The sequence below is a fragment of the Buteo buteo genome, chromosome 9 (assembly GCF_964188355.1).
Source record: "Buteo buteo chromosome 9, bButBut1.hap1.1, whole genome shotgun sequence".
NCBI lineage: Eukaryota > Metazoa > Chordata > Aves > Accipitriformes > Accipitridae > Buteo > Buteo buteo.
Window position 1 is genome coordinate 713,179 of NC_134179.1, and position 20,564 is coordinate 733,742.

The window sequence follows — 20,564 nt, forward strand, 5'->3', positions numbered from 1 at the left end:
TGGGGGATGGTTTGTGCTGCCTTTGTGTACACAGCCTGTTTCATCCCTGCAGAGGGTGAAAAAGAAAGAAGTAACAGCCATGGAGCTTAACTTTCCCTCCTAGTCACAAGAGACTGCATTCTTCAAGTGAAAATCATGCATTATTGAGATCATCACGAAAATACAGCTCACTCTGGGCTGCAGCACCCTGCTTATACCACGCAAGAGATATGACAGGCAAAATGCTATTCTGGGATATTTGATCAAATCTTTAATGCAGCAAAATGAGATTGCTAGTTCCTGCACATTTCACCTGAAAAAGGTTTCCCTGTTGCCCTGCTCAAGTGAGGCAGAACCTGAACTGTGGCCTTTGCAGGACACGGGTTTTATGGCTGATATCCCAATAGTGCCACAAGAGCTCTGCCCGGCACACAGACCTTCCTGGCTAGCACTGTACAAATGTACAACAAAAACATGTCCCTGCCCCGTAGTAAGGTCTGTACCTCAGCTGCAGACCGACAGGCTGCCACACTAAGAAGACAAGCTTGGTGATCTATTTAACAGGGGATAAGAGACTTTGCCTTCAAGGCAGAGTTACTGCCCAGGAAACCAGGTTGTGTCTTGAGAGACTCCGGGTCTGAATCCTTTCCCTGTCTACTAAAAATAGGAATGGTATCACTTCTATTCTGCAAACCCCAAGGATTTTCTGTACGCCTAAACTACATTTCTTTGCTGGTTGTGGCACATGCCTGCATGATTTCTTTTCCTGCCAAGGACTGGACCTGCTGGTAACAATGAGGAGAAACATTCAATCTCTGATCAGTGCTATAGGTTGGAAAATAACTGAAGACAAATTACTTCAGCATCCCACACAATGCAACCCAGATCCTAAGCCTGTGTAACCCATTCTTGCCATCTCCTCAGTAAGGGTATGTGAGTGAAAAATAACCTTTCTGAAACAAGCGCTGGATTCTCCTTAGGGGAGGAACCGGTTGTGTTTGTATCAGTGTCGGGAGATCTGTTCTGACTGAGCCTAGGAGAGGACCTGGCCATAGGTATGTTAAAAACAAAATACTTTTCCCCCGGTATGGTATCAAGGTGGAAATCCTCTCCTGATAGCAGCAGAAGCTACTGCTGAGCTGAAACTAGTTGGAATGAATCCAAACTACAGATCCAGTATTAAAGATATGTATATGTATATCTACCTTAAAAGCTCCCCAGCAAACTGTTTGCAGGGTATTTTCTAAGTTGCCTTTCGTGCCTGAAAATTAGTGGGCTACCAAGCCAAAACAAGAAACTCTTCACCCTCAGCACACAGAGCCCAGAGGAAGTGGGAAGCCCAGCAAAGGTACAAAAATTTACTTGCCCCACAGAAGCCACAAAAACCGAGCATTCAAGACCATGGGGCTCTCCACCTATGCATGTAAAGCCATACAGCAGAAGTAAGTGTGCTATCTTTGTATCTGTGGACCAGCAAAGCCAGAAATAGTCACCTCCTCTGCCCCCAAATGGATAGAAGCGCAGTAGATAGTACACCGCAGTCTATTTCAGCTCCTCGTGAGATGCCAAAGCTACTCCTTGCCCCTTTAATAAGCCTGAGAAATCAGGCTTGGCACAAGTACCAGGGGGAGGAAAAACAGCCCTAATTTTTCAAGCTATGTTTGGGCCTAAGTAGGGTTTTTTCCACTCTTCCTCCCATTCTGCAACAATGGCTGGTTCATTTTCCCCAGGGATCCCTCTCCTCTAGACAGCGATGAGTGATGCGGCAGAGGAGTCTTTCCTACACAGAGCCGAGGACCAGCGCTCGTGTACCATGACACAGAGACCTTCCTCCATCCTCTGCTGCAAGCATCTCCGTTCTTGAAGGGGCCTTTCCTGACTGGGAAGACATTGCCTCCAGGGGCACAGCAGTATCACTGACAGAGCAGCGAAGGCAAGGCATCATCCAGAAGACAGTAGATGTTGTCTGCCTTCAGTCGCTGTTTGCCAAGCAGAGGAACCACAAGCCTTTGGGAAAAGCTTCCAAACAATGACCTATGCTTAGAAGATGACTAAGCTGAAATAGCTTCAGCAGTTTCTGTTTTCCAGCAACAACAAGGAGATACCACTGAAGACAGGCTAGTGGCTCTCCTCCAGACGCAGCAAGATAGTATGCCTTTGCCTCATCATCACTCGTAGCAAATCCTGGCATCTATAAATAGATGGTAAAGCATTCATGGCCTTTTAATAAGAGCTTAGAGAGAAAGAAAGTCTCAGAAATTGTGCAGCAGCTCCTGGGGGTAAAGGGAAGAAGGGCAACCAGTGAGGTACACAAAGAGGGGCAGCCAAACAAATCCACCCGCACTCCAAGCTGAACGCTTAATACAATGATAAATGTCTGTTCGTGCTCCCTGCTCGGGGCTTAGCTGACCTGGGCTTGGCACACGCTAATGCACTCAGGCAGCTTTTGGATCAGAGTTGGCCTTACCCTGCCAGCTGGAAGTGTGTACTTCTGCCTGCAATACATCGCATGCATATATTCTGAGGAGGAGGGTTAGACATGATTTCTCACCACAGCACCCGGTAATATTTCCCTCAGCTTATCCACAAAGCTCTCCTGCCTACAGTTAACTCCTCTTCAAGATCCACCACCCCTGTTGCACCTCGGAGTCGTGCCGTGCCTAACTCAGAGGTATTTGCTGCCCTGACCTCTACCTGCATTTGGGTAAATGAGCATTTGGTCCCTTGGAGCAAGCCCAACCCTTGTTGGGAACTCACCATGACTAAAATAAATACAGTTATAGGAATCTGTAAACCTAGAAGGTCAGGTCTGAAAGAGTAAGAGCAGGAGGCTGGAGAGGTTATCTGCTGCCCAAGGGCTGTGTCCACGGCGGCTGTCGCAAGGCTGCTGCCTCACGCTGTTGGACAGGGATCAACAGTGCTGTCCCTGGCACGGCTGGTTCCCACGTCCCGCTCCCCTTGCCTGCCAGTGCTTCTCTGCATGGCATCTTCACCTGACTGAATAAGCCAGTACCTCAGTCTCATCCTTGCACCCTAACTCCACCAGATAAGGGACCAACATCAGGACCAACAGTGTGGTATTTTCTCCTTCTTTAAACTGGTGCAAAACATATGATCTTGCAGATCTGTTCTTTACAAAAATGCAGATGACCTATTTTTGTTCCATTGGTAGAGGCGCTTGGTGTTATTTTAACAGCTATGAAACCCCTCTTGAGATTTTATCCTAACTAGGTGCTAGTCAGGAAGCAACTTCTGCCATATTTAAGGCACTGAAAAGTGCAAGGAGCAGCAACTATTTCAGTCGAAGTAAATGACCATAAACATTATCTGACAATGTTGTTTTTTTTTAATGACTAAGCAAACGTAACCCACACAATGTAACCGAATCAGCCGAGGGTCACTGCAGCTTCTGTAACTGCCTGCCAGAGTTTACTCCCGAGGGTCTTGGTCAAAGTCCTTGATCGTCTGGACATGAGAGCTTTATTCAGAGGGACCATCATTAGATAAGCCCCTTGAGGAAGAATGAGATCTATTATATCCCTTTTGCTACACTTCACAAGAAGCACTGGTAAGAATAAATTCCCACTGTAGACGGGAAATGGAATAGGCAGCACTGAAAAATGTAGAAACAACAACCCAGACCGAGCGTGCCATGTCCCTGCCAGGGGATACAAGCTATTTTGTGTGCAAGAACCCCGAGAACTGCCCAGCATGAAGGCAGGGCTGTGCTCCAGCTTTCTGCTGAAGCAATAGCTTATGCTACAAAGGTGAGTGAAAACTCCCTGTAGCTATTAGCTTCCAAACTTTGGTCCACAAGACCGCGGTAAGTAATGTGCAGCTGGTCCCCAGATGATGTTAGTGAGCATCCTGTGGCTGTGAGGAAGGTCTTGGCATTTTCCATGAGAATATTTGAGGGCTGACAGTGCCTCGCAGACCAAAGTTTGGGAACTGTTGTTCTGTGAAACTGTTTCTAAGGAAACAGCCCGTTGAGATGGGAATTGTCTCTTCATGTGTGTACATCACCTAGCAAGGTGCTCTCTAGGCAGCACTAAAATACAAATACTAATGTAATAACATGACAACAGTAATTATCATCAGTTCCTGAAGACTACAGCAATGTCCTTACTACAGCCAGAGTGCACGAAGTCCAAAGCATTCCCAAAGCCAACATCTTTCTATTTTTGGCAGGTCCTACTCAATTCTGAATACTACGTCTTCCCCATCCCTTCAAGCCTTCACTGACGGAGTTCTGGAAAGAAGGCAGCAGGAAGACCAAGGACCCGGGGACGCGGGGCCACTCACTATCATCTGCCAGAACGTGCAGGTAGGGACCCGCGCACACACATAAACCACACGCAGTTTTAGTGGCAAGTTTCCAGCAATGGGGTTTTCCCCAACAAGTTATCCTCTGGTCTGCTTTCACTGCCTGTATCAGAAGTAACAAGTTCAAGTTCTCTACAGGCTTTTGAGTGACACAACCACAGGCACAGAAGACATCACTGTCCCCAAACCTGCTCTCAGCATGAGGTGGCAGGGCCCCATCCTCTGCTCACTTTAGCAGTTTTATAGCTGCATAAATTTACCAACTTCAGAAGAGTTTCCTGTACCCGCATTTGCACTAGGGTGAAGCAAGAGGTGCCTGGTCCTGACTCCCATTAGTAAATCAGATCTCAGAAAAACCCTTGCACTTTGATGAAGGTCAAACATCCTGTAATTTTTCTTCCAGCCCCTGAGAATAACCAGCCAGCCAGGGCCTCAGAAACGCTGCCTGTTTGTCTGCAGACATGGGGAAAGGATGGATGTTGTTTTTGGGAAGTACTGGTTGTCACAGTGTTTTGATGCCAAAGGTGAGTCGGCTCCCATGGGTCTCTCAGGCTCTACATTTAGATGAAGGAAGGAGAGTGGCAACTGCCTGGGGCAAAGCTTAGATGGAAGCTGTGGTTTCCTAACACAGAAGTGTTGCTTTGAGCAGTTACAAGTGGCAGAGCATCTCAGTGCAGAGCTCTGCGATGGTAGGGCTGCAGTCAGAAGCAGAAACACAAGCCAGGGAGTAAATACTACATTTGCTAATATTTGGGAAACTCTTGCAGGAAATATTAAAGTAATGTTGCCAAAGAGCATTTTCATTTGGAAATGAAGTCATGATGTAAGTAGTCAGCATCCAGTGCAAACAACTACTACTACCATTAGGAAAATCTTTTGCACAGCTGGATCTCGGTCCTAAATGAAAGTAACACCATCACAGGTACAGTTCGGAGTGCCTTTTTGGGCATGAACTGGAGTTTGCCACCCAGTAATATGCTTGAATTTCAGACTATAGCTAACAGACTATAACTTCAGGCTCTGTTGGCATTAGAGCTGATCAGAAATTCATCCAAAAGTCTTTTTCCTATTCAGAAAATGCCAATATCTTGTAGTCAAAATTGTTGTATTAAAATTGTTGTATAAAGGATGATTTTACAACTACCTTCTTTCTAAATTACATTTGAAGAGCTCTGACATTTTAGCCTCCTGTAAAAGTGTAACATTTGAGGTTTCTTTTGTTGTGGGATAGAAATTATTTCCCCTTTGGGGAAATCTGTCCTAAAGATAACTTTAAAAACATTAGCAACATTCTCTGCTGATTTTGAACTGATACAGCTGCTTAACTTAATTTTATCAGATTCCTGACAGTTTTACAGGGGAAAAACTGCTTGACAGCCAGGTCTAGGCAGTGCCTGCAAGGTACGGACGTTGTGGTGAAAGAGAGTAGAAATAGGCATGATGCTCCCTGCCTCTCTCTGATTGAATAATTCCAGCAACTGCTTCTAACCTTTCCCTCACAGGAAGGTATATGCGTAGTAACCTGAACATGCCTCACAGCTTACCTCAAAGAAGCGGCGGTTTCAGGGATTATGAAAAAGATGCGCCAATCACCGTGCTGGGCTGTACGCAGGCGAGGCTCGTTGGTAAGTTGTCCTCGGCAGACAAGAGCTTGCCCAGGAAGCTTTGCTATCTTCCTCCCACACACCCAGCCAGAGAAAGAGAAAATGCAAGGCAGAAAAAAAATGACTCGGGTGCCCTGAACTAACGGGATTTAGGCGTTTCGAGAACTTTTGCAAAGTCCCTTCACCTTCCCCAGGAAGCCCCCTCTTTCAAAGGAAACCTCGTCTCCTTCAGCCTGCTGAAGAAAAGGCAAGCACAAAATCTAGGACATGGTACGAAATCAGAGCCATCAGCAGTGCGGTTGCAGAGCATTCGCTACCGCCCTATAAACGTGCCACACTGGAAGACACTGTTATTACCAATGTTGGTGCAGCAGTGTGACAGTCACCTCATGCAAAATATGTTTTTTCCTTTACTTTGACAAGCTTAAATTTTGACCTGCAGTTTGCTACACCAATATACTTTTATCAGCCTGTCTGGCTTTATGTTTATGTGGCAAAAACACAGTCCGAATTATTTCCAGTGTGCTCCCCACCCCCCCCACCCCTTGTCCCTGACTTCTAAGCCTGTTGGTTTGTGTATAGACAGAAAATCATTTGGTAGTCAAAGAGCACATATTGAGCATTGCGATTAGGGGAGCCCAGCCCCTTAAAGACATGAGCTTCAGAGAGCAGTACATAGCATTTTCTTAAATTCAAATCCTTTAGAGTACTTCGTGTTGGTCACATTCAAACTAGGGCAGCTAAAATTATACTTGCTTTTTAAACAAAAATAAATCACTGTACAACAGCAGGATGCTCAGACTCCCAGCCACATGGCATTCAGGGTTCGCAATATGCACATAACAGAAGGTGAATCTGGGAGCAATCACAGCACACTTTGCTGGTATCGTTAAATGGGTCCGAGTACACAACTGCATACGTGACCCAGATGCCATCAACCTGCCAGCGCGGCTGCGGCATGCCAGCCATCTGCAGGCAACCGCTCCCTGCTGCAGCGGCACAGACTCGACCTTGAAAATTGCCGGAGCCGTAATTCCTCTGATGACTAAAGCAAATGAGCAGCTTCCCAGTGACGGAGGGCTGTTAGATGTGCCGCTCCTTCTAAATTACCCCACTTCTCTCAAGAGATTTATAGATCGGTTTGACATGATTACAGCCATCATTAAACACACGAAGTCAAGGTTAATAACCCCTTCTTGCTCCCACTTCTTTGTCCTGCCTCTTCAAATACAACAAAAATATAATTCTTTCTTACTACAAGTCTGTGCAATGCTGAGCAGATTCCTGTTCTCATTTAGTTCCCTTAGGCATTGCACAAATATTAATAACCCTAATAGTGGAGTTGATTCTTATCTCATTTTCAGTGATCTTCCACCTGTGTAATGAAATGGTAATTTATACTAGCGAAGAATCGAGCCAATTGAATTAAGTTGGGTTTGAGTTAAGTTGAATCATTCTGATTTATGGCTTATAAATGAAATGAAATTAAATTCAAGCTCTCTACAATTTTTCTCAGCACACTGTTTGCTTTTTGGCTAAATCTAAGAGAAGCAGAAATGGAGCAAAAGCTGCTGTGATTTCTTTGCATACTGGTTAAGTACCTAGATGCACATGGAGCAACACACACAGAAAAATGTATCCCGGTTCCACAGCTGTGCACATCACAGTGCCCAACACACCACTGAAATAAAATACAATGGGTACACATATTTCCCAAAACACAAGCAGTGCAGCTGGGAAGCTGCTTTAGCTCCTTGCTGGGTGGCAGATACCCTGTATGCTGCTGTTACTGTTACAATGCCATTTGTCTGGTTTTATTCCTGAGTGTTGAAACTTGCTTGCAGGTGAAGCCTTGCTAGAAACTAACACCATTGTAGACTACATCTACAGCTCCCCATCCCTACGGTGTGTACAGACAGCACACAATATCCTGAAAGGTAAGAACTCAACAAGCAGGAAAGGCTGCATTCTCCTCACTTTCTGGGAAAAACACTGCCAACCAGATAAAAGGGACCCTGGCATGGGAGACCCAAGTAAATGGTAATTCAGGGTGAGGATTATTTCCATGGGAGCATACTTTACATTAGCGCAACACTCTCCATAAGGAGCCCTTTTCTAATTGCATGGTGTGACAAGTGCTTAGGCAAGCGATGTGCCGGCCCTAACACCGGCTGCTGGTCAGGGTTGGGTTTATTGCCCCCTCCTGCAGAAGCCAGATGTGTGTTCAGGATGGATGGACACGTCCAGCTCCGCATGCCCTGTGGCCTTGCCTGCTCACGCTCCTGCAGCTGCTCGTTGCTGCGTGGTCCCACAGCAATTGCTACCACCAAGGAACTTGCTACCCCCAGTAAGAATAATTTACTGCAGAAACTGGGAAGGGAAACAGTGACAGAGGCATGAGGGGAAACAGTGACAGAGGCATGAGGGGAAACAGTGACAGAGGCATGAGATGCCCTGGCATTGGAAACAGTCGAAAACCAGCTCCAGAATACAGTCACGGCTAGACTCAGTATAATGCATGTAGCTGCGAGCCAGAGGTTTACATTCCCTGGCATATCATATGCCAAGTACATACATTAAATACTTCATTGTTCATACCTACTGTTAATCAACTGACTATGTAGAGAGAAAAAAAAAATCATTTACAATCAAACTGCAGTATTAAAGCTGCAAAGTCTTGCTGCCTTCCTCCCCAGCTACTTTCTCCCTTTTCCAGGTATGCAACAAGAGAACAACCTGAAAATTCGAATAGAGCCGGGCTTGTTTGAATGGACCAAGTGGGTCTCTGGGAACACACTACCTGCCTGGATACCCCCCATGGATTTAGCTGCAGCTACTCTAAGCGTTGATACAACCTACAGGTAGCAGAAAGGGGGGTGAGAGGGTCTTGCATCGCTTTTTGGCTTTGTTTTTGAAGAGTAACACTCTGCTGCATTTTTAAATTTAGGCAGTGACTGGAAGAGCTGCTGAGGCTCCTAGAATAAACTTGGAGCAGGCTTGAGGCTGCTGTGTTGAACATGACCTGAGAATGGCTTATCATAAACCCAATCTCCCAGATCACTGGCAAGGTCCAGCTATATTGCTGATCATGGAGGTCCTCTTTCCATTACTCCTTTCATCCAGTGCATCTTTCAGGTGTCCAGGAAACCCTCAAAGTGTTTTTGTTTGTTTTAACACTTTTCCTAAAACTTATGAGTTTGGGCTCAGCTAACAGAACTAGTTTTGCTGACTGAGTTCCCTGACCATCATGTTCACAGACTGAACTGGATTGTGGGCTCATTCACATGTGCCCTTCCCTTCCCCGGAGGAAAAAGGTTGTCTGTCTCTCTGTTATGATTAGCACAATGATGGATCTTAATTGTAAATTTTGCAACACCCTGGGGAACATGTTTACATCTGTCAGGAATTCAGGGTCTCCTGTGACATCGAAATTCAGAGGTTTTCTATCAAAGAGCTAAACCCTAAGCATTTCTCAGGTCTCAGCAGTTAGATCTGAAGTGTTTATAGTGGAAAAAATCACAGATTTCTGAGTCAGGTTTTCATGGTATTCAAGCCAAAAACAGTTGGTGAAAGCAAACAAAGGAAACGTCTGGTTAAAAAACATTTGAATGGCAAATGGATAAGCATCACTGATCTTTCCTCTCACTTTGCAGAAAAGGGAAACGCAAAGATAATTCGCTTGGCTTTCAGGGGCCCTGCACAGATCAGTCCTGGTGCCTGGTTAGGCTCCATATCCCCAACTCATGCCCTTGCTGCCAGCCTCTGCTGCTTTCCTTTTATCTAGCCACATGGCCATACCTCTGCATTCCCAGTATCATTGCCAACAAACACTGTGGTGCTGCTGGGAGCGACCTGCAGCCTGAGTCTGGAGGGAAACTCAAGACTCTCTCCTCTGCCTCCCCAGTGAAGCATCGCAGCCATGGTGCCCTCCAGCCTAACACACAAATGTTTTTTACTGTAAGCTGCAGGGAGAAAGGCTAAATAAAACCCAACAGAAATAGTCATGTGGCAAAGAATAGACAAGATGATCTGTTCAGGCTTCCCACTCTCAAATTTATGATTCATTTATACAAGCCAGACTCAAAGAGCTCCCACAAAGAAGGAAACTCTAGAAAGGTCACGCAGTTCCAGTCCTCCACTGCACCTCAATGCTGAAATATCTGTGTTGCTATGACTTCTTGCAGAGACTAGCACTTTCTGTCTTAGTGTGAGCCTGATCACTCGCTGGGGAACCTCAGGTAAAAACAAAACATTTATAATACACACATAGTATACATACACAGGAGTTCCACCTACATGGCCTTGGTGAAAAATATCTTGTGGCGGGGCTTTTGTGGTTTATGGTATCACCAGAAACACTGGTGTCTCCCTGTGACCCAGTGCACCCGTGTGTTTAAGAACCCTCAAGCGGAATATGCAGTTGAAACGTGGAAAAGAAAAAGAAGAAGGAAAACGTAAAGAAAAAAATTTTTTTTTTTCATACCTAATTATACCATAAACCACTTGCGTTGCGTTCTTCCAGCCTGCAGCTAAAATTCCAACACTGCGGATATCTAAATAGAAGCTCTTACACTGTATTTATCCCTGAAAGGGTATCGCATGGCTAACACTCGGCAGAGCAGCTGGACCACAGGAGAGTCTCTGCTTCAGAAATCACATGCCTTCTGGGAAGACCATAACGAATATTCTCAGCACAAGAAAAGAGCCTGCTCTTGTGTGGTCAGCTGTTTAGGTGGGGGACTGGGAGACAGCCCGCTGTCTCCTCTCACGAGGGCAATTCCTGTAGGTGTATCAGATCACTGGATGGAGGGAAAAATCAGGTCTTTTCCTTGCACCACAGCACAAAAATACAGCCTTCTGCTTCCTATCCTTTGCTCCTCTGTGCACATCAGCCTACTCCAGCTGATACAATTGGCCAGAGTCCCGCCAGGCAATTCACTGAAACGCCCTGGCCCAGGAGGGAGCCAGCTAATTCCAGGCATTTCCCAGCAATGCAGCTTTACAGATGGCCGAAGCAGCAGTTTGCCTCTGCCCTTCACCATCGAACCACGAGCGGTGAAGAGAGCCAGCACCTGCCTTCTCCACGCTCCACGTGCTGCATGCCATTGCAAAAGTAACACAAGTATAATCAGCATGGCGTATGCTGCCTCCGCTAACTGGTCCACGTTAGAGAAGCACTTGTCATTTTTTCCCAGCTAATTGAAATATCTTAATACAGGAGTGGTAAACATCTCGGTCTTGAAGTTTAAAAATCATCATAGTGGTCCTGACACAAGACACAGTTCTGGGGATTAAAGAAGAGTTAAAGAAACAGATACTTTCAGATGAATCATAACTCGCACTTAAAACTTTATCGCTTCACTCAATTTACTGTACTTGTTTTTCTGCTTACAGACCTCATATTCCTGTCAGCAAGTTAGTGGTTTCCGAATCTTATGATACATATATAAGTAGAAGCTACCAAGTAACAAAAGAAATCATCAGTGAATGTAAAGGCAAAGGTAAGTGCTGCAGAGGGGGTGAAAACCAAGACGGGCTGGGGTGTGAACGCTGATATTGCCGACCAGTCTTTCCCTGTTCAAGAAGATGAATCCCCATATCTGAGTCTCTCATCCCCTGTCCCAGAGACACTGGAAACTCCAGGTTCAACTCTGTGTGTCAGAACTATGAGTTTGGATATGCTCAGCTTAGGAGAAAGGTCCATAGACTTAAGTAGGAGAAGTATTTTAGGGATCTATGCCCAGTGCAACCTACCTGTTTCTCAAGGGAATAAATAAGCCATTTGCACTCTGCTGTCTGTTACCAACATCAGATGGGGCATCTTCCATCCCCTATCTGAGCTACTCATCTGAAATATATTACCCATAAAGACTGTAGAACATTTCTCCAAACACAATATTGAAATAAAAAACCCTCTAGCTTCTATTTTTCATTCACAGTAAAGGAACAGGCTGTTTCTAAGTTCCGGTGATTTCAGTAATTTCATTTCACTGATCTGTCTCTGTATTCTAAACTTTAATAGTTTGCCCACAAACCTTGACAGCACAGTGTGACATTGGTTGTGAAGGATCTTGGAAATGGAAATCTAAAGCTACTGCTGTGGAAAACCAGCAACTGAAATTAAAGTGCTTGTTTTAATCAGAATTAATTTTGGGGTAGAAGAAAAGTATTTGCTTCACAAGGCAGCTGAAATCTCGCTGGAATTCTTGTTTTCTTCAGAAAGCCATTTTAAAACGAAGTAGCACTGAGTTAACCATTGTCCTGAAAATTGAGAAATGCTCTAAATATGTTATTAAACCATGCTTTTTCCCCCATATACACATAGTTTGATGTGTTGTTACATGATAAACCGAGCCCATTTTGAACATTTTAAATGTTCTGCTTGATCGTGGGCAGCGGTCCCTAAAGCTGGCTTCGTCTCCCTCCTCAGCCTGCGTTTCTCCCTGTATTTCAGGAAATAACATCCTGATAGTGGCACACGCGTCCTCCCTGGAGGCTTGTACCTGCCAGCTCCAAGGGCTGTCGCCGCAGAACTCCAAGGACTTTGTACAGATGGTCCGAAAGGTAATTACCAGCAAGGAGTAAAGCTCGCTGTCTTTACAAAGAGAAAAGAAATACGCAATCTGCTTAACCAGGCAGAGGACGCTTTGTTCCTCTCGTCTGATCGTTCCGCCCATTACTGAGTTTCCTCCATTTCAGAAGTCAGGAGAGTAAAGCAGATTGGTTTAAAAGGCTTATCTTAACGTGTCACTTCTGTAACAGATAGCATGGGATCAGACGCCCACCTACAAATGGGCTTGCAGTGACTCTGCCGTAGGCTTTACGGGGACCGTACAGAGACTCCCACAGTGCCCTCCAGTGCCGAAACCACCCCAACCACAGTTAACAGGGCACTTCTGCCCTACAGCACTTCCCCTTCTCACTTCCCTCCAAAGAGCTTTTAACGGTCAGGGAAAAGGCCTGAAAATTATAACGGGGTCTTCTGCCTTCATTGCTTTACCCCTGCCCTGGCTAAGGAGATGGCATTGTGCACCGCCAGCCTTGCAGACGCTCGCTGGGATATTCACAGCTGATACTAGACCTGAGGACACCCGAGCCAGAGTAGCATCCATATTTCTTCTCCACAGCTGTGCTGGCCTTCAGGGTTTGGGACCGTGTCAGCCAACAGGACATCTTTGGTTTGAACTGGCCCATATTTAAACTACGTTACAAGGATGTAATCTGTCTTTCCCAGTGTTTTGCACATACAGTGGTGTGTAAAGTCTGGCTGTCACACCCGAGTCCTACAATCATCTTCTGAAAACGGGCTTTGGGGAGAGGCGGAGAGAGAGAAGCGAGTGAAATGCTTCGGTAGCACAGCAGGACTCGACCCTTCGGGGAGCTCCCTCCTTGCACAGCTCCATCCCTGCTCATTGCCTTTATTTCCACCTCTCTTCACACAGATTCCATACTTGGGGTTTTGTTCATGCGAAGAACTGGGAGATACAGGCGTTTGGCAGCTTACGGACCCCCCCATCCTCCCTCTCACACACGGACCAACTGGAGGCTTTAACTGGAGAGAAACCTTACTACAAGAATAGGCAAAGCTACATGAGCAAGGAAAACCCATGGCCTTTCTAAGCGTTGGAGAATGTCTCTTCTTTCTTGTGTTTATTGGAAGTGGAAAAATAGTCATAATATGTTCAGTGGGTCACACAAACAGCTGTTCTAGCATATCTCTCACACAGCCACAGTCATGCAAGAATTCTCACGTACAACTAGACAAATACAAAAGGGAGTGATCTGAGGGAAAAAATATTAAAATACAGATCGAAGCTCTTGCACAGCAGGAGTCTCTGTTTAGTCAGTAGCTCGTATATTTTCCTACCTTGAATGGAGCTCTGATAACACCAGTAACTTTCACTGCCTTCTGCACCACGTTAGAAACAACTAGCACTGTGTAAAAGTCAAGCATTCAGGATGCTGGGTTTTTTTTCACTACTATTTTTGCAAAGCATTAGCAGGCTTGTTCAGGACCACGTGTTAAGATCCCCCTCACTCACAACCCCCAAATTCTCAGCACCTTCCATAAAGCGTATCACCACCAGCTGGAAATGAGAGTCCAGCATTGCCTCTGCAGGCAGCATCAGATTATTCCTCTCCTCTATTTGAGCACTGTGTTAGGTGTTGGTGTGGGGCATACCGTGGATGCAAAGATCGATTGACGCTGATCCACGTCAGAAGAAAATTCTGAATTTCACGTCACTTACAGATTAAGTTTGCACATCAAAAGGCAGCACCGTTGTGAACAAAGACTGGGAGCAGTTTCTTTTAAGTGAAGATGAAATAAGCCTTTTCCAACCAAACCTGAAGGATTTAGAATGTTGGGGGGGGGGGTTCCCATTATTTAGGTTATTGAAATCCACCCTTGTGCACAGACCCAGCCTAAAGAGTTTGTGTCACTTAAATTCCCTTCAGAAGACCTCGGAAAAGGGTTTTCCCTTTTATACTGAGATTTTGTGCTGGTCATTTACACAGTGGTGGCTTTCTGTCCCTTGTGAGCTTTTCTGTCAGCCCTGGTGACATTCTGCAGTAAGCAGCTTTCTTCAGGAGGTAATGACAAAATCAAAAAGACGCTGAAATTCAGCCTCCGCTGCATGCTTTGCTTCCTTTTCCTTAATTCCCAAGTGCCATCTGTCATAAAGACAAAGCAGAGCTGAAAAAACAGTACACTTAAATTTAGGAGTGACATGCTTTGGCCTATTAAGATGCTATTTATCCAGTGGGGGAAGGGTTAGGATTTTGAGAGAAGGGGAAGAGAAGGGTTTCCATCTGTAGCTAAAAATCTTTGACATTATCACAAGAAGTGTCCTCAGTGCAACAGCCTGCAAGATGCCAATACCAGCTGCTTCACAGCAGAATGCAAAATATACCACAGTGGGTAGTTTACAGTATAAACTGGCTTCAGAGCGGATTTCTTTTAGAATAATATTAGCTTAAGTCATCAGCTTTGGGTCAAAAAAGTTCCTGCAGACATTTGGGTCTTATCAGCATAGGCTTACTTTCAGAAGGTACTTTGAAATGTGCTTAAATGGGATGAAAGAGAATTAGGCATACTCCTTTCTTGGTTTGGGCTGTAAGTCTGCGTATTCCCATAAATAGCATCAAAGGCAAGTTCAGAAGTACCAGGGAAGAAATTCTGGCATCCTAGGTATCCCTCTTCTGTCCAGCTTTTCCTCTGCAGAAAGTGTTAGTGTCCTCATTTGAAATGCTTGTTATGGCACAGCTGGTCAACTTCGACAAAGGCTTATTATTCATAGCAAGATCAAAGTTTGTTTTGTGTTGGTTTCTTTTAACCTATCAAGCCTTCGGCAGGACAGGTCTCACCTTCAGTAGGATACGACTGAGCTGCGCTTTCAGCAGTCAGAACAAATAAGGAGTGATAAACTGCAATCCCCTCTTCCTAAATGAGGCAAAACACTCAGCAATTGCAATGTAACAAATCTTAAGGGGTTTTAGCTCAGCTTTGTCTCTGGGTTTTAATGAGCTTGGCCAGGGAGAGTACGCCAGATTCTGTACATATTTTGAGTGAGTCAGCAGAGAGCTCATCCTGTGCAATATGTACATTGTCATGATCCATAACAATAGTCCATTATTTATACATTTATGACTATGTAATACACAGTAGGCCATTCATAAGTGCATTATTATACCGGGGATGTATACTGAAAAGTCAGGGAGATAACTTACAACGTGACAGAAGAAACTGCTCCTGTGCAGTTATCCTGTTGTCACTTAAGATTTTAACTGTAATTTAAACTATTTTTGGCTGTGTACAGACATTCTGAAGAGCATTTCTGGCTTGTTTTCCTCCATGCTTACTCACTGCAAATTTGCAAAGAGTTTAAAACTAAATAGATGACAATCAACCAAAACTAATTTGGTTACTGATGCACGTGTAATTCTCTGGACTGCTTTTTGTTTCACGCTATGGGCCAGCAAGATATAATTTGAGGCAACAAATATTGCCTATACAAAACAGTGGAGGCTGCTCCGGTCCTACTGCAGTTAAGCGACGTTACAAGGAGTTTATTTAGACAGAAGCATGAAACAGAGAGAACAAAACCTGAATGCACAGTTTGAATATTGTACTAGCTGATCTTTGCATATAGTAAGAAACATAGAAAAGAATGTTCTGTTTGAGAAGGTAGATGTTAAAATACTCTCTTCTTAAAAAAAAAAAAGTATATTTTTGGATGTTTGGGAAAGTATTTTGACAATTTTAGTCTTATCTCAAATTAGATTTTTCAGGTGTCAAGAATCTCAGAAAGAAAAATCTTATTTTCTTCTAGCATTTTGATTTCTCATAGGGGTTTTGTGTTAAGTAGTCTCATGTTGATAAGGCATGTTGGGGGGGAGGAAAAAAAAAGTTCCTTTTAAATTTTTTAATTGACATGTTAAGAATACAAAACAATTGCTGCTTCACTTTCACTCCATTGCTGCTCATTAATGTGTATTTAACGTCACTTCAGTGTTTTGTCCCAGAAGAACATTAGACGTGATCTATCTAAAGTGCATGCAAGTCTTTTCCTTGCCTTCACTGTGAGCTGCATCAGATCCCAAGAGTTTAATTAGGGTATAGGAGGGAAAAAGCAGTTCCCTCTCTTCCCAATTAAGGAATAAAGCTGGAAATCTGCCAAGAGTAAGTTGTTCATCCAGTATTTTCACAAACTGCAATTTAAGGGTTGGGCTAGAAACTTACAAGAATCAAAGCGCAGAATCAAATTCTAGCACGGCAGCAGCTGACGGGATAACACTCGGCACCAGAAGGTCGAAACCAGGGTATTTGAACAAGTTCACATTTTGATCAAGAGTTCGCGCCCTTATCACTGGACTTTGTATCTCCCTCTGCTGAAATGGATGGGAGGGGGCTGCAGCATGCCCCAGCCCCAAGGCTTGAGCTCTGCCTGGGGATACCTTTCCAGTTTAGTGCAGGGGCCAGGTCTATGGTTTCACGCGTTTCCTTTACATTTAGTGCAGCGGCAGCTACAGCCAAATCCTTAAGCCCTCTGAGCATGGAACCAGGTTCTCCGTGAGTGTAAATCGACACCGTATACTCAAATCAACAGAACTTTGCTTGTTTATGCAAACCGAGGGTCCAGGCCATAACTTCAGACAAAAACGTATTTCCCTTTTCACTCAGACTGAACAGTTTCAGAAAGAAGTCAGCTGATGGTAGGAGCCTCCTTCTCTCCTCTGGTTTTAGCTTCTAGTATCAATGTTACTATAAAAGTGATAATTTACATCACCAAATAAGTGGTGGTTTACAAGAATTCTGCAGGAATTCTCTTGAGTGAAGGCGACGCCAGCAGTAATTCTACAAAACAAAAAGGGTAGAAGGGATGCTGGCGTGCAATTTCCCAGAGTACAATTTTGTATCCGCAGCCCTGAGCCCCCTGGGTAGCAATAGCTCAGGGACGTGGGTACTGTCATCTTTGACCGTGTGCCGACTGCGTCTCTTTGGGGAAAAAAAAAGCCAGAGGTTGGGGAGTGGGTTGCGTACAGCACTGTGACAAACTCAGCCTCTCTACGTAGCTCCTGCATACTGCAGGAGGATACGAGGGGTTGTAAACTCTTCCCTCTGCGTCCTGTGGGTCCTTACAAAGGCCTGATCCAGAGCCCCAGGAAACAAAGAGGAAGATTTCTCATGATTTCCTCAGGCTTGGGATAAATCCACGCAAAGCCTGGTCCTACCACAGGCTGCTCCCCCCCACCTGCCACTGACTTAATGAGGAATTTGGAGGGCTCGTATCTGTGTGGGGTTGAGCCCTTCCAGTCCTGATTTAAGAAATGCATGCAGAAGTAGGGTGAGATTTTGTGTCTGATTATATTCATGTTCATTTCAAAAAGAGGGATGCTAGATAGTTGAGTTAGGCTGTAGTCGACTAACCCTCATTTAAACCCAGAGCTGGAAATTAGTTTGCGATGCTTCACAACTTAAAATGTATTAAAGTTCTGTATGAAAACTATTGTTTAGAAAGGGAGCCTTAATAGGTTTGGTTTGTGGTTTGATATGTTTTGTTTTTAAAGAAGAGCCTAAGCATAGAGGAAATTATCTGAACTTTAAAAATATACGTGAAATTATGGTGGTAGCAGACATGCTTAAAATGGTGAAAGAACGAACAAAAAAAAAATTAAGCAGTAAATGTGATTGGTTGCATACACTCTAAATCGCTACTTACTTCTCACCACTTCCTCAAATACTTGTTCCCTGGGGAATATTCATGAACCATACATGCTACATAACAGACAATACACAGCCAGTTCCTTTCTATTACTTCCCATGAAAATGTATTTTCTGAAGTTTCTCTCTGTGGACATCTCTTAAAACTTGATGTTATCAATGGATACTTTTTTTAATTTTTTATTTTAAACCTGTTGTATCATTCTGTTTATTATGTTTTTTAGTGTGAGCAGATTGTATTTATTTGAGAAAAATGTTTGCTGTTTAAAAAAAACAATAATTGTATTGCCAAAAATAGCTGTAATTACCTGTGGCATCTGTATTTTTTTATTTGGGGGGGGTGGTTTGGTTGTTTTTAAATCTCAGTTTCAAGTGCTAACACTGTTAAAACAACCACTGCATTTTAATTTGCTTATGACATTAAATGGATTTCTTGGAAGTCAGACAAAAATGTCTTGTAGATGATTTAATAAAGATGCCACGCACCCGCACCTTGCCCTTCCTATTTAAGTTTTCGTCTCAAGCATGTTGGACTTTGCCGTAGTGAATATTCTGACATAGACCTTCAATGAAGTGCCTGATTAGAGGGGCCGGTGCATTGCACCTGAGCAACGTTTTCAGTGGCTCCAGCAAGATGTAGGTAGGAAAAACACCTGTACTGGGCATATGCCTAGAGAGCAGCTGTACTGGGACCTTGAGATAAAAAGGGAGTCAGGGCTGTTTCTCAGTTTGGGTTGCAATGCTGCCCTCACCGCATCCTATTTTGGGGTGCAAACCTCAGAAGCATCAAGGAGAAAGGGGAATTTGAGCTACGTTTTAATTCCCTCCACTGAAGATGAAGTTCATTTATTTGACAGCAGATGGCACAAAACCATCCCAAGTCTGGTTTTCCATCTACTGCACAGGGACGCAGTTTTCCCACTGGGTCGGAGGCAGGTGGCTTCAGTGTCTTACTGCTGGATGGCTTTTTTCCCCAGATTTATTTTACTGTCGGGTTTAGGTGTGTGGAACTGGAAGCACAACTTTTAAACCAAAGCAATGCTTTCCTTTACAACACATACCTTCTTTCTTATCTGGATTTTTTAATCCAGCAGTAGTTTTATCAGCCAGTGAGACTCTTTCCTTTCAAACCAACTATCTACATTAAACTTTATGGCCTACAGCTCTGTTTTTCAGTAAAACTAATTATATTACAATTAACATAAAAGTCATAGCTTTGATCAATCAGATAGACACTAATAGAATGATGTACTTCATGCACCTGAAAGTTTAATGGAAATGGGTTCCAATAAATTAGAAGTGAAATGCATAATGTATTTATAATTAACCACTTTGTCCAGTTCACTCAAACCCATGTCCTGCAAATGCAGTTTTTAAACCATATTTCTTACCTATTAAAGTCAGCTCATTTTGACAATATTAGTCATTTGCACTAAATGTTGGGGAGTTGCAGAGAAATGCCAGAAGAGGATCTGCCAAAGCCTTTTTGGAAATCAGCACACGTGGCTACACCACAAGAAGAGGCTCTGCCTGCAACAGGCTTGGATAAATCTTGTGATGTTACTAGACATCGCACACCAGGAGACACAAAAAGGTTTGCTATGCTCCAGAGAGCTCCCGAAATAATCAGACCCTCAAGGGGACACGGGAAACCCAGACTCTGCCACCGGTCCTCTTGGATGTAGTCATCCCTCTGCTGTGGGAGGGATGACTACATCCCTCTCCTGCCCCGTGCTTCAGCGAACCTTTCGCAACCACCTCACCAATACTCTTCATTCCCTGGAGAGCCACAAACCACACGCAGCAAATTACCGTTCTCTCGTTATTTGTTTTGCCAGGATCCCTGCAAGCAGAGCAAAGCAAACCTCCCGCGCACGTGGCGGTATGCGACGCAGAGTGACCCAAGACTGTTTTTCCAGGGATTTAAACCGCACAGCTGGGTTTTCAAGCAACCTTGCCAGTTACTGCACTACGGTGGTGTCCGCCAAACAAGCTCTGCCTTCCTGGGTGCCTCCCCACCTTGAGGAATTAAATCCTGCACACGGCGCACCCGTAGCATCCCTGCAGCAGGGGTCCCTGGCGGGGTTACCCCCGGCCCACGTTTCTCTCAACCTTTACCCTCTTCTCCCCACCACGTACACCTCTCCCCCGCACAGACGCTGAGCGAGAGCGAGCTGGAGGGGGTGCAAGGTGAAATGCCCCCAGTCCTGTCACCCACCAGTTTCATTTTAGGGACCTGTGAGGTCACCGATTTCTCAGCAGTCGCCAACACGTAGGAAACACAAGACGGAGCGGGGGAGAAGAGAGTGGAACAGCTGAGAGAAGGAAAGGAGGCAGAGACCCCGGCAGTGATGAAGTCACGGTAAATCTGCTCCCCCCGTGCTGAAAAGGGACCTGCTGCGCAGCGGCCCCGGCAGAGAGAGGAAGCCAGCGCC

The 20,564-nt window shown here is 44.7% G+C and overlaps 1 protein-coding gene across 2 annotated transcripts in view; it reads left to right on the forward strand.

Moving 5' to 3' along the window:
* Window positions 1–18,620, forward strand: part of UBASH3B (ubiquitin associated and SH3 domain containing B) — a 74,506-nt gene extending 55,886 nt beyond the window's left edge. For both annotated transcript variants that reach the window (XM_075034815.1, XM_075034816.1), the window contains exons 7-14: window positions 4,168–4,303; window positions 4,706–4,826; window positions 5,805–5,927; window positions 7,751–7,843; window positions 8,623–8,767; window positions 11,301–11,407; window positions 12,361–12,470; window positions 13,349–18,620. In XM_075034815.1, coding sequence (XP_074890916.1) covers window positions 4,168–4,303; window positions 4,706–4,826; window positions 5,805–5,927; window positions 7,751–7,843; window positions 8,623–8,767; window positions 11,301–11,407; window positions 12,361–12,470; window positions 13,349–13,486 — 973 coding nt within the window. In that variant the 3' untranslated portion in view covers window positions 13,487–18,620. The remainder of the gene's footprint in view (window positions 1–4,167; window positions 4,304–4,705; window positions 4,827–5,804; window positions 5,928–7,750; window positions 7,844–8,622; window positions 8,768–11,300; window positions 11,408–12,360; window positions 12,471–13,348) is intronic.
* Window positions 18,621–20,564: the final 1,944 nt, after the last annotated feature.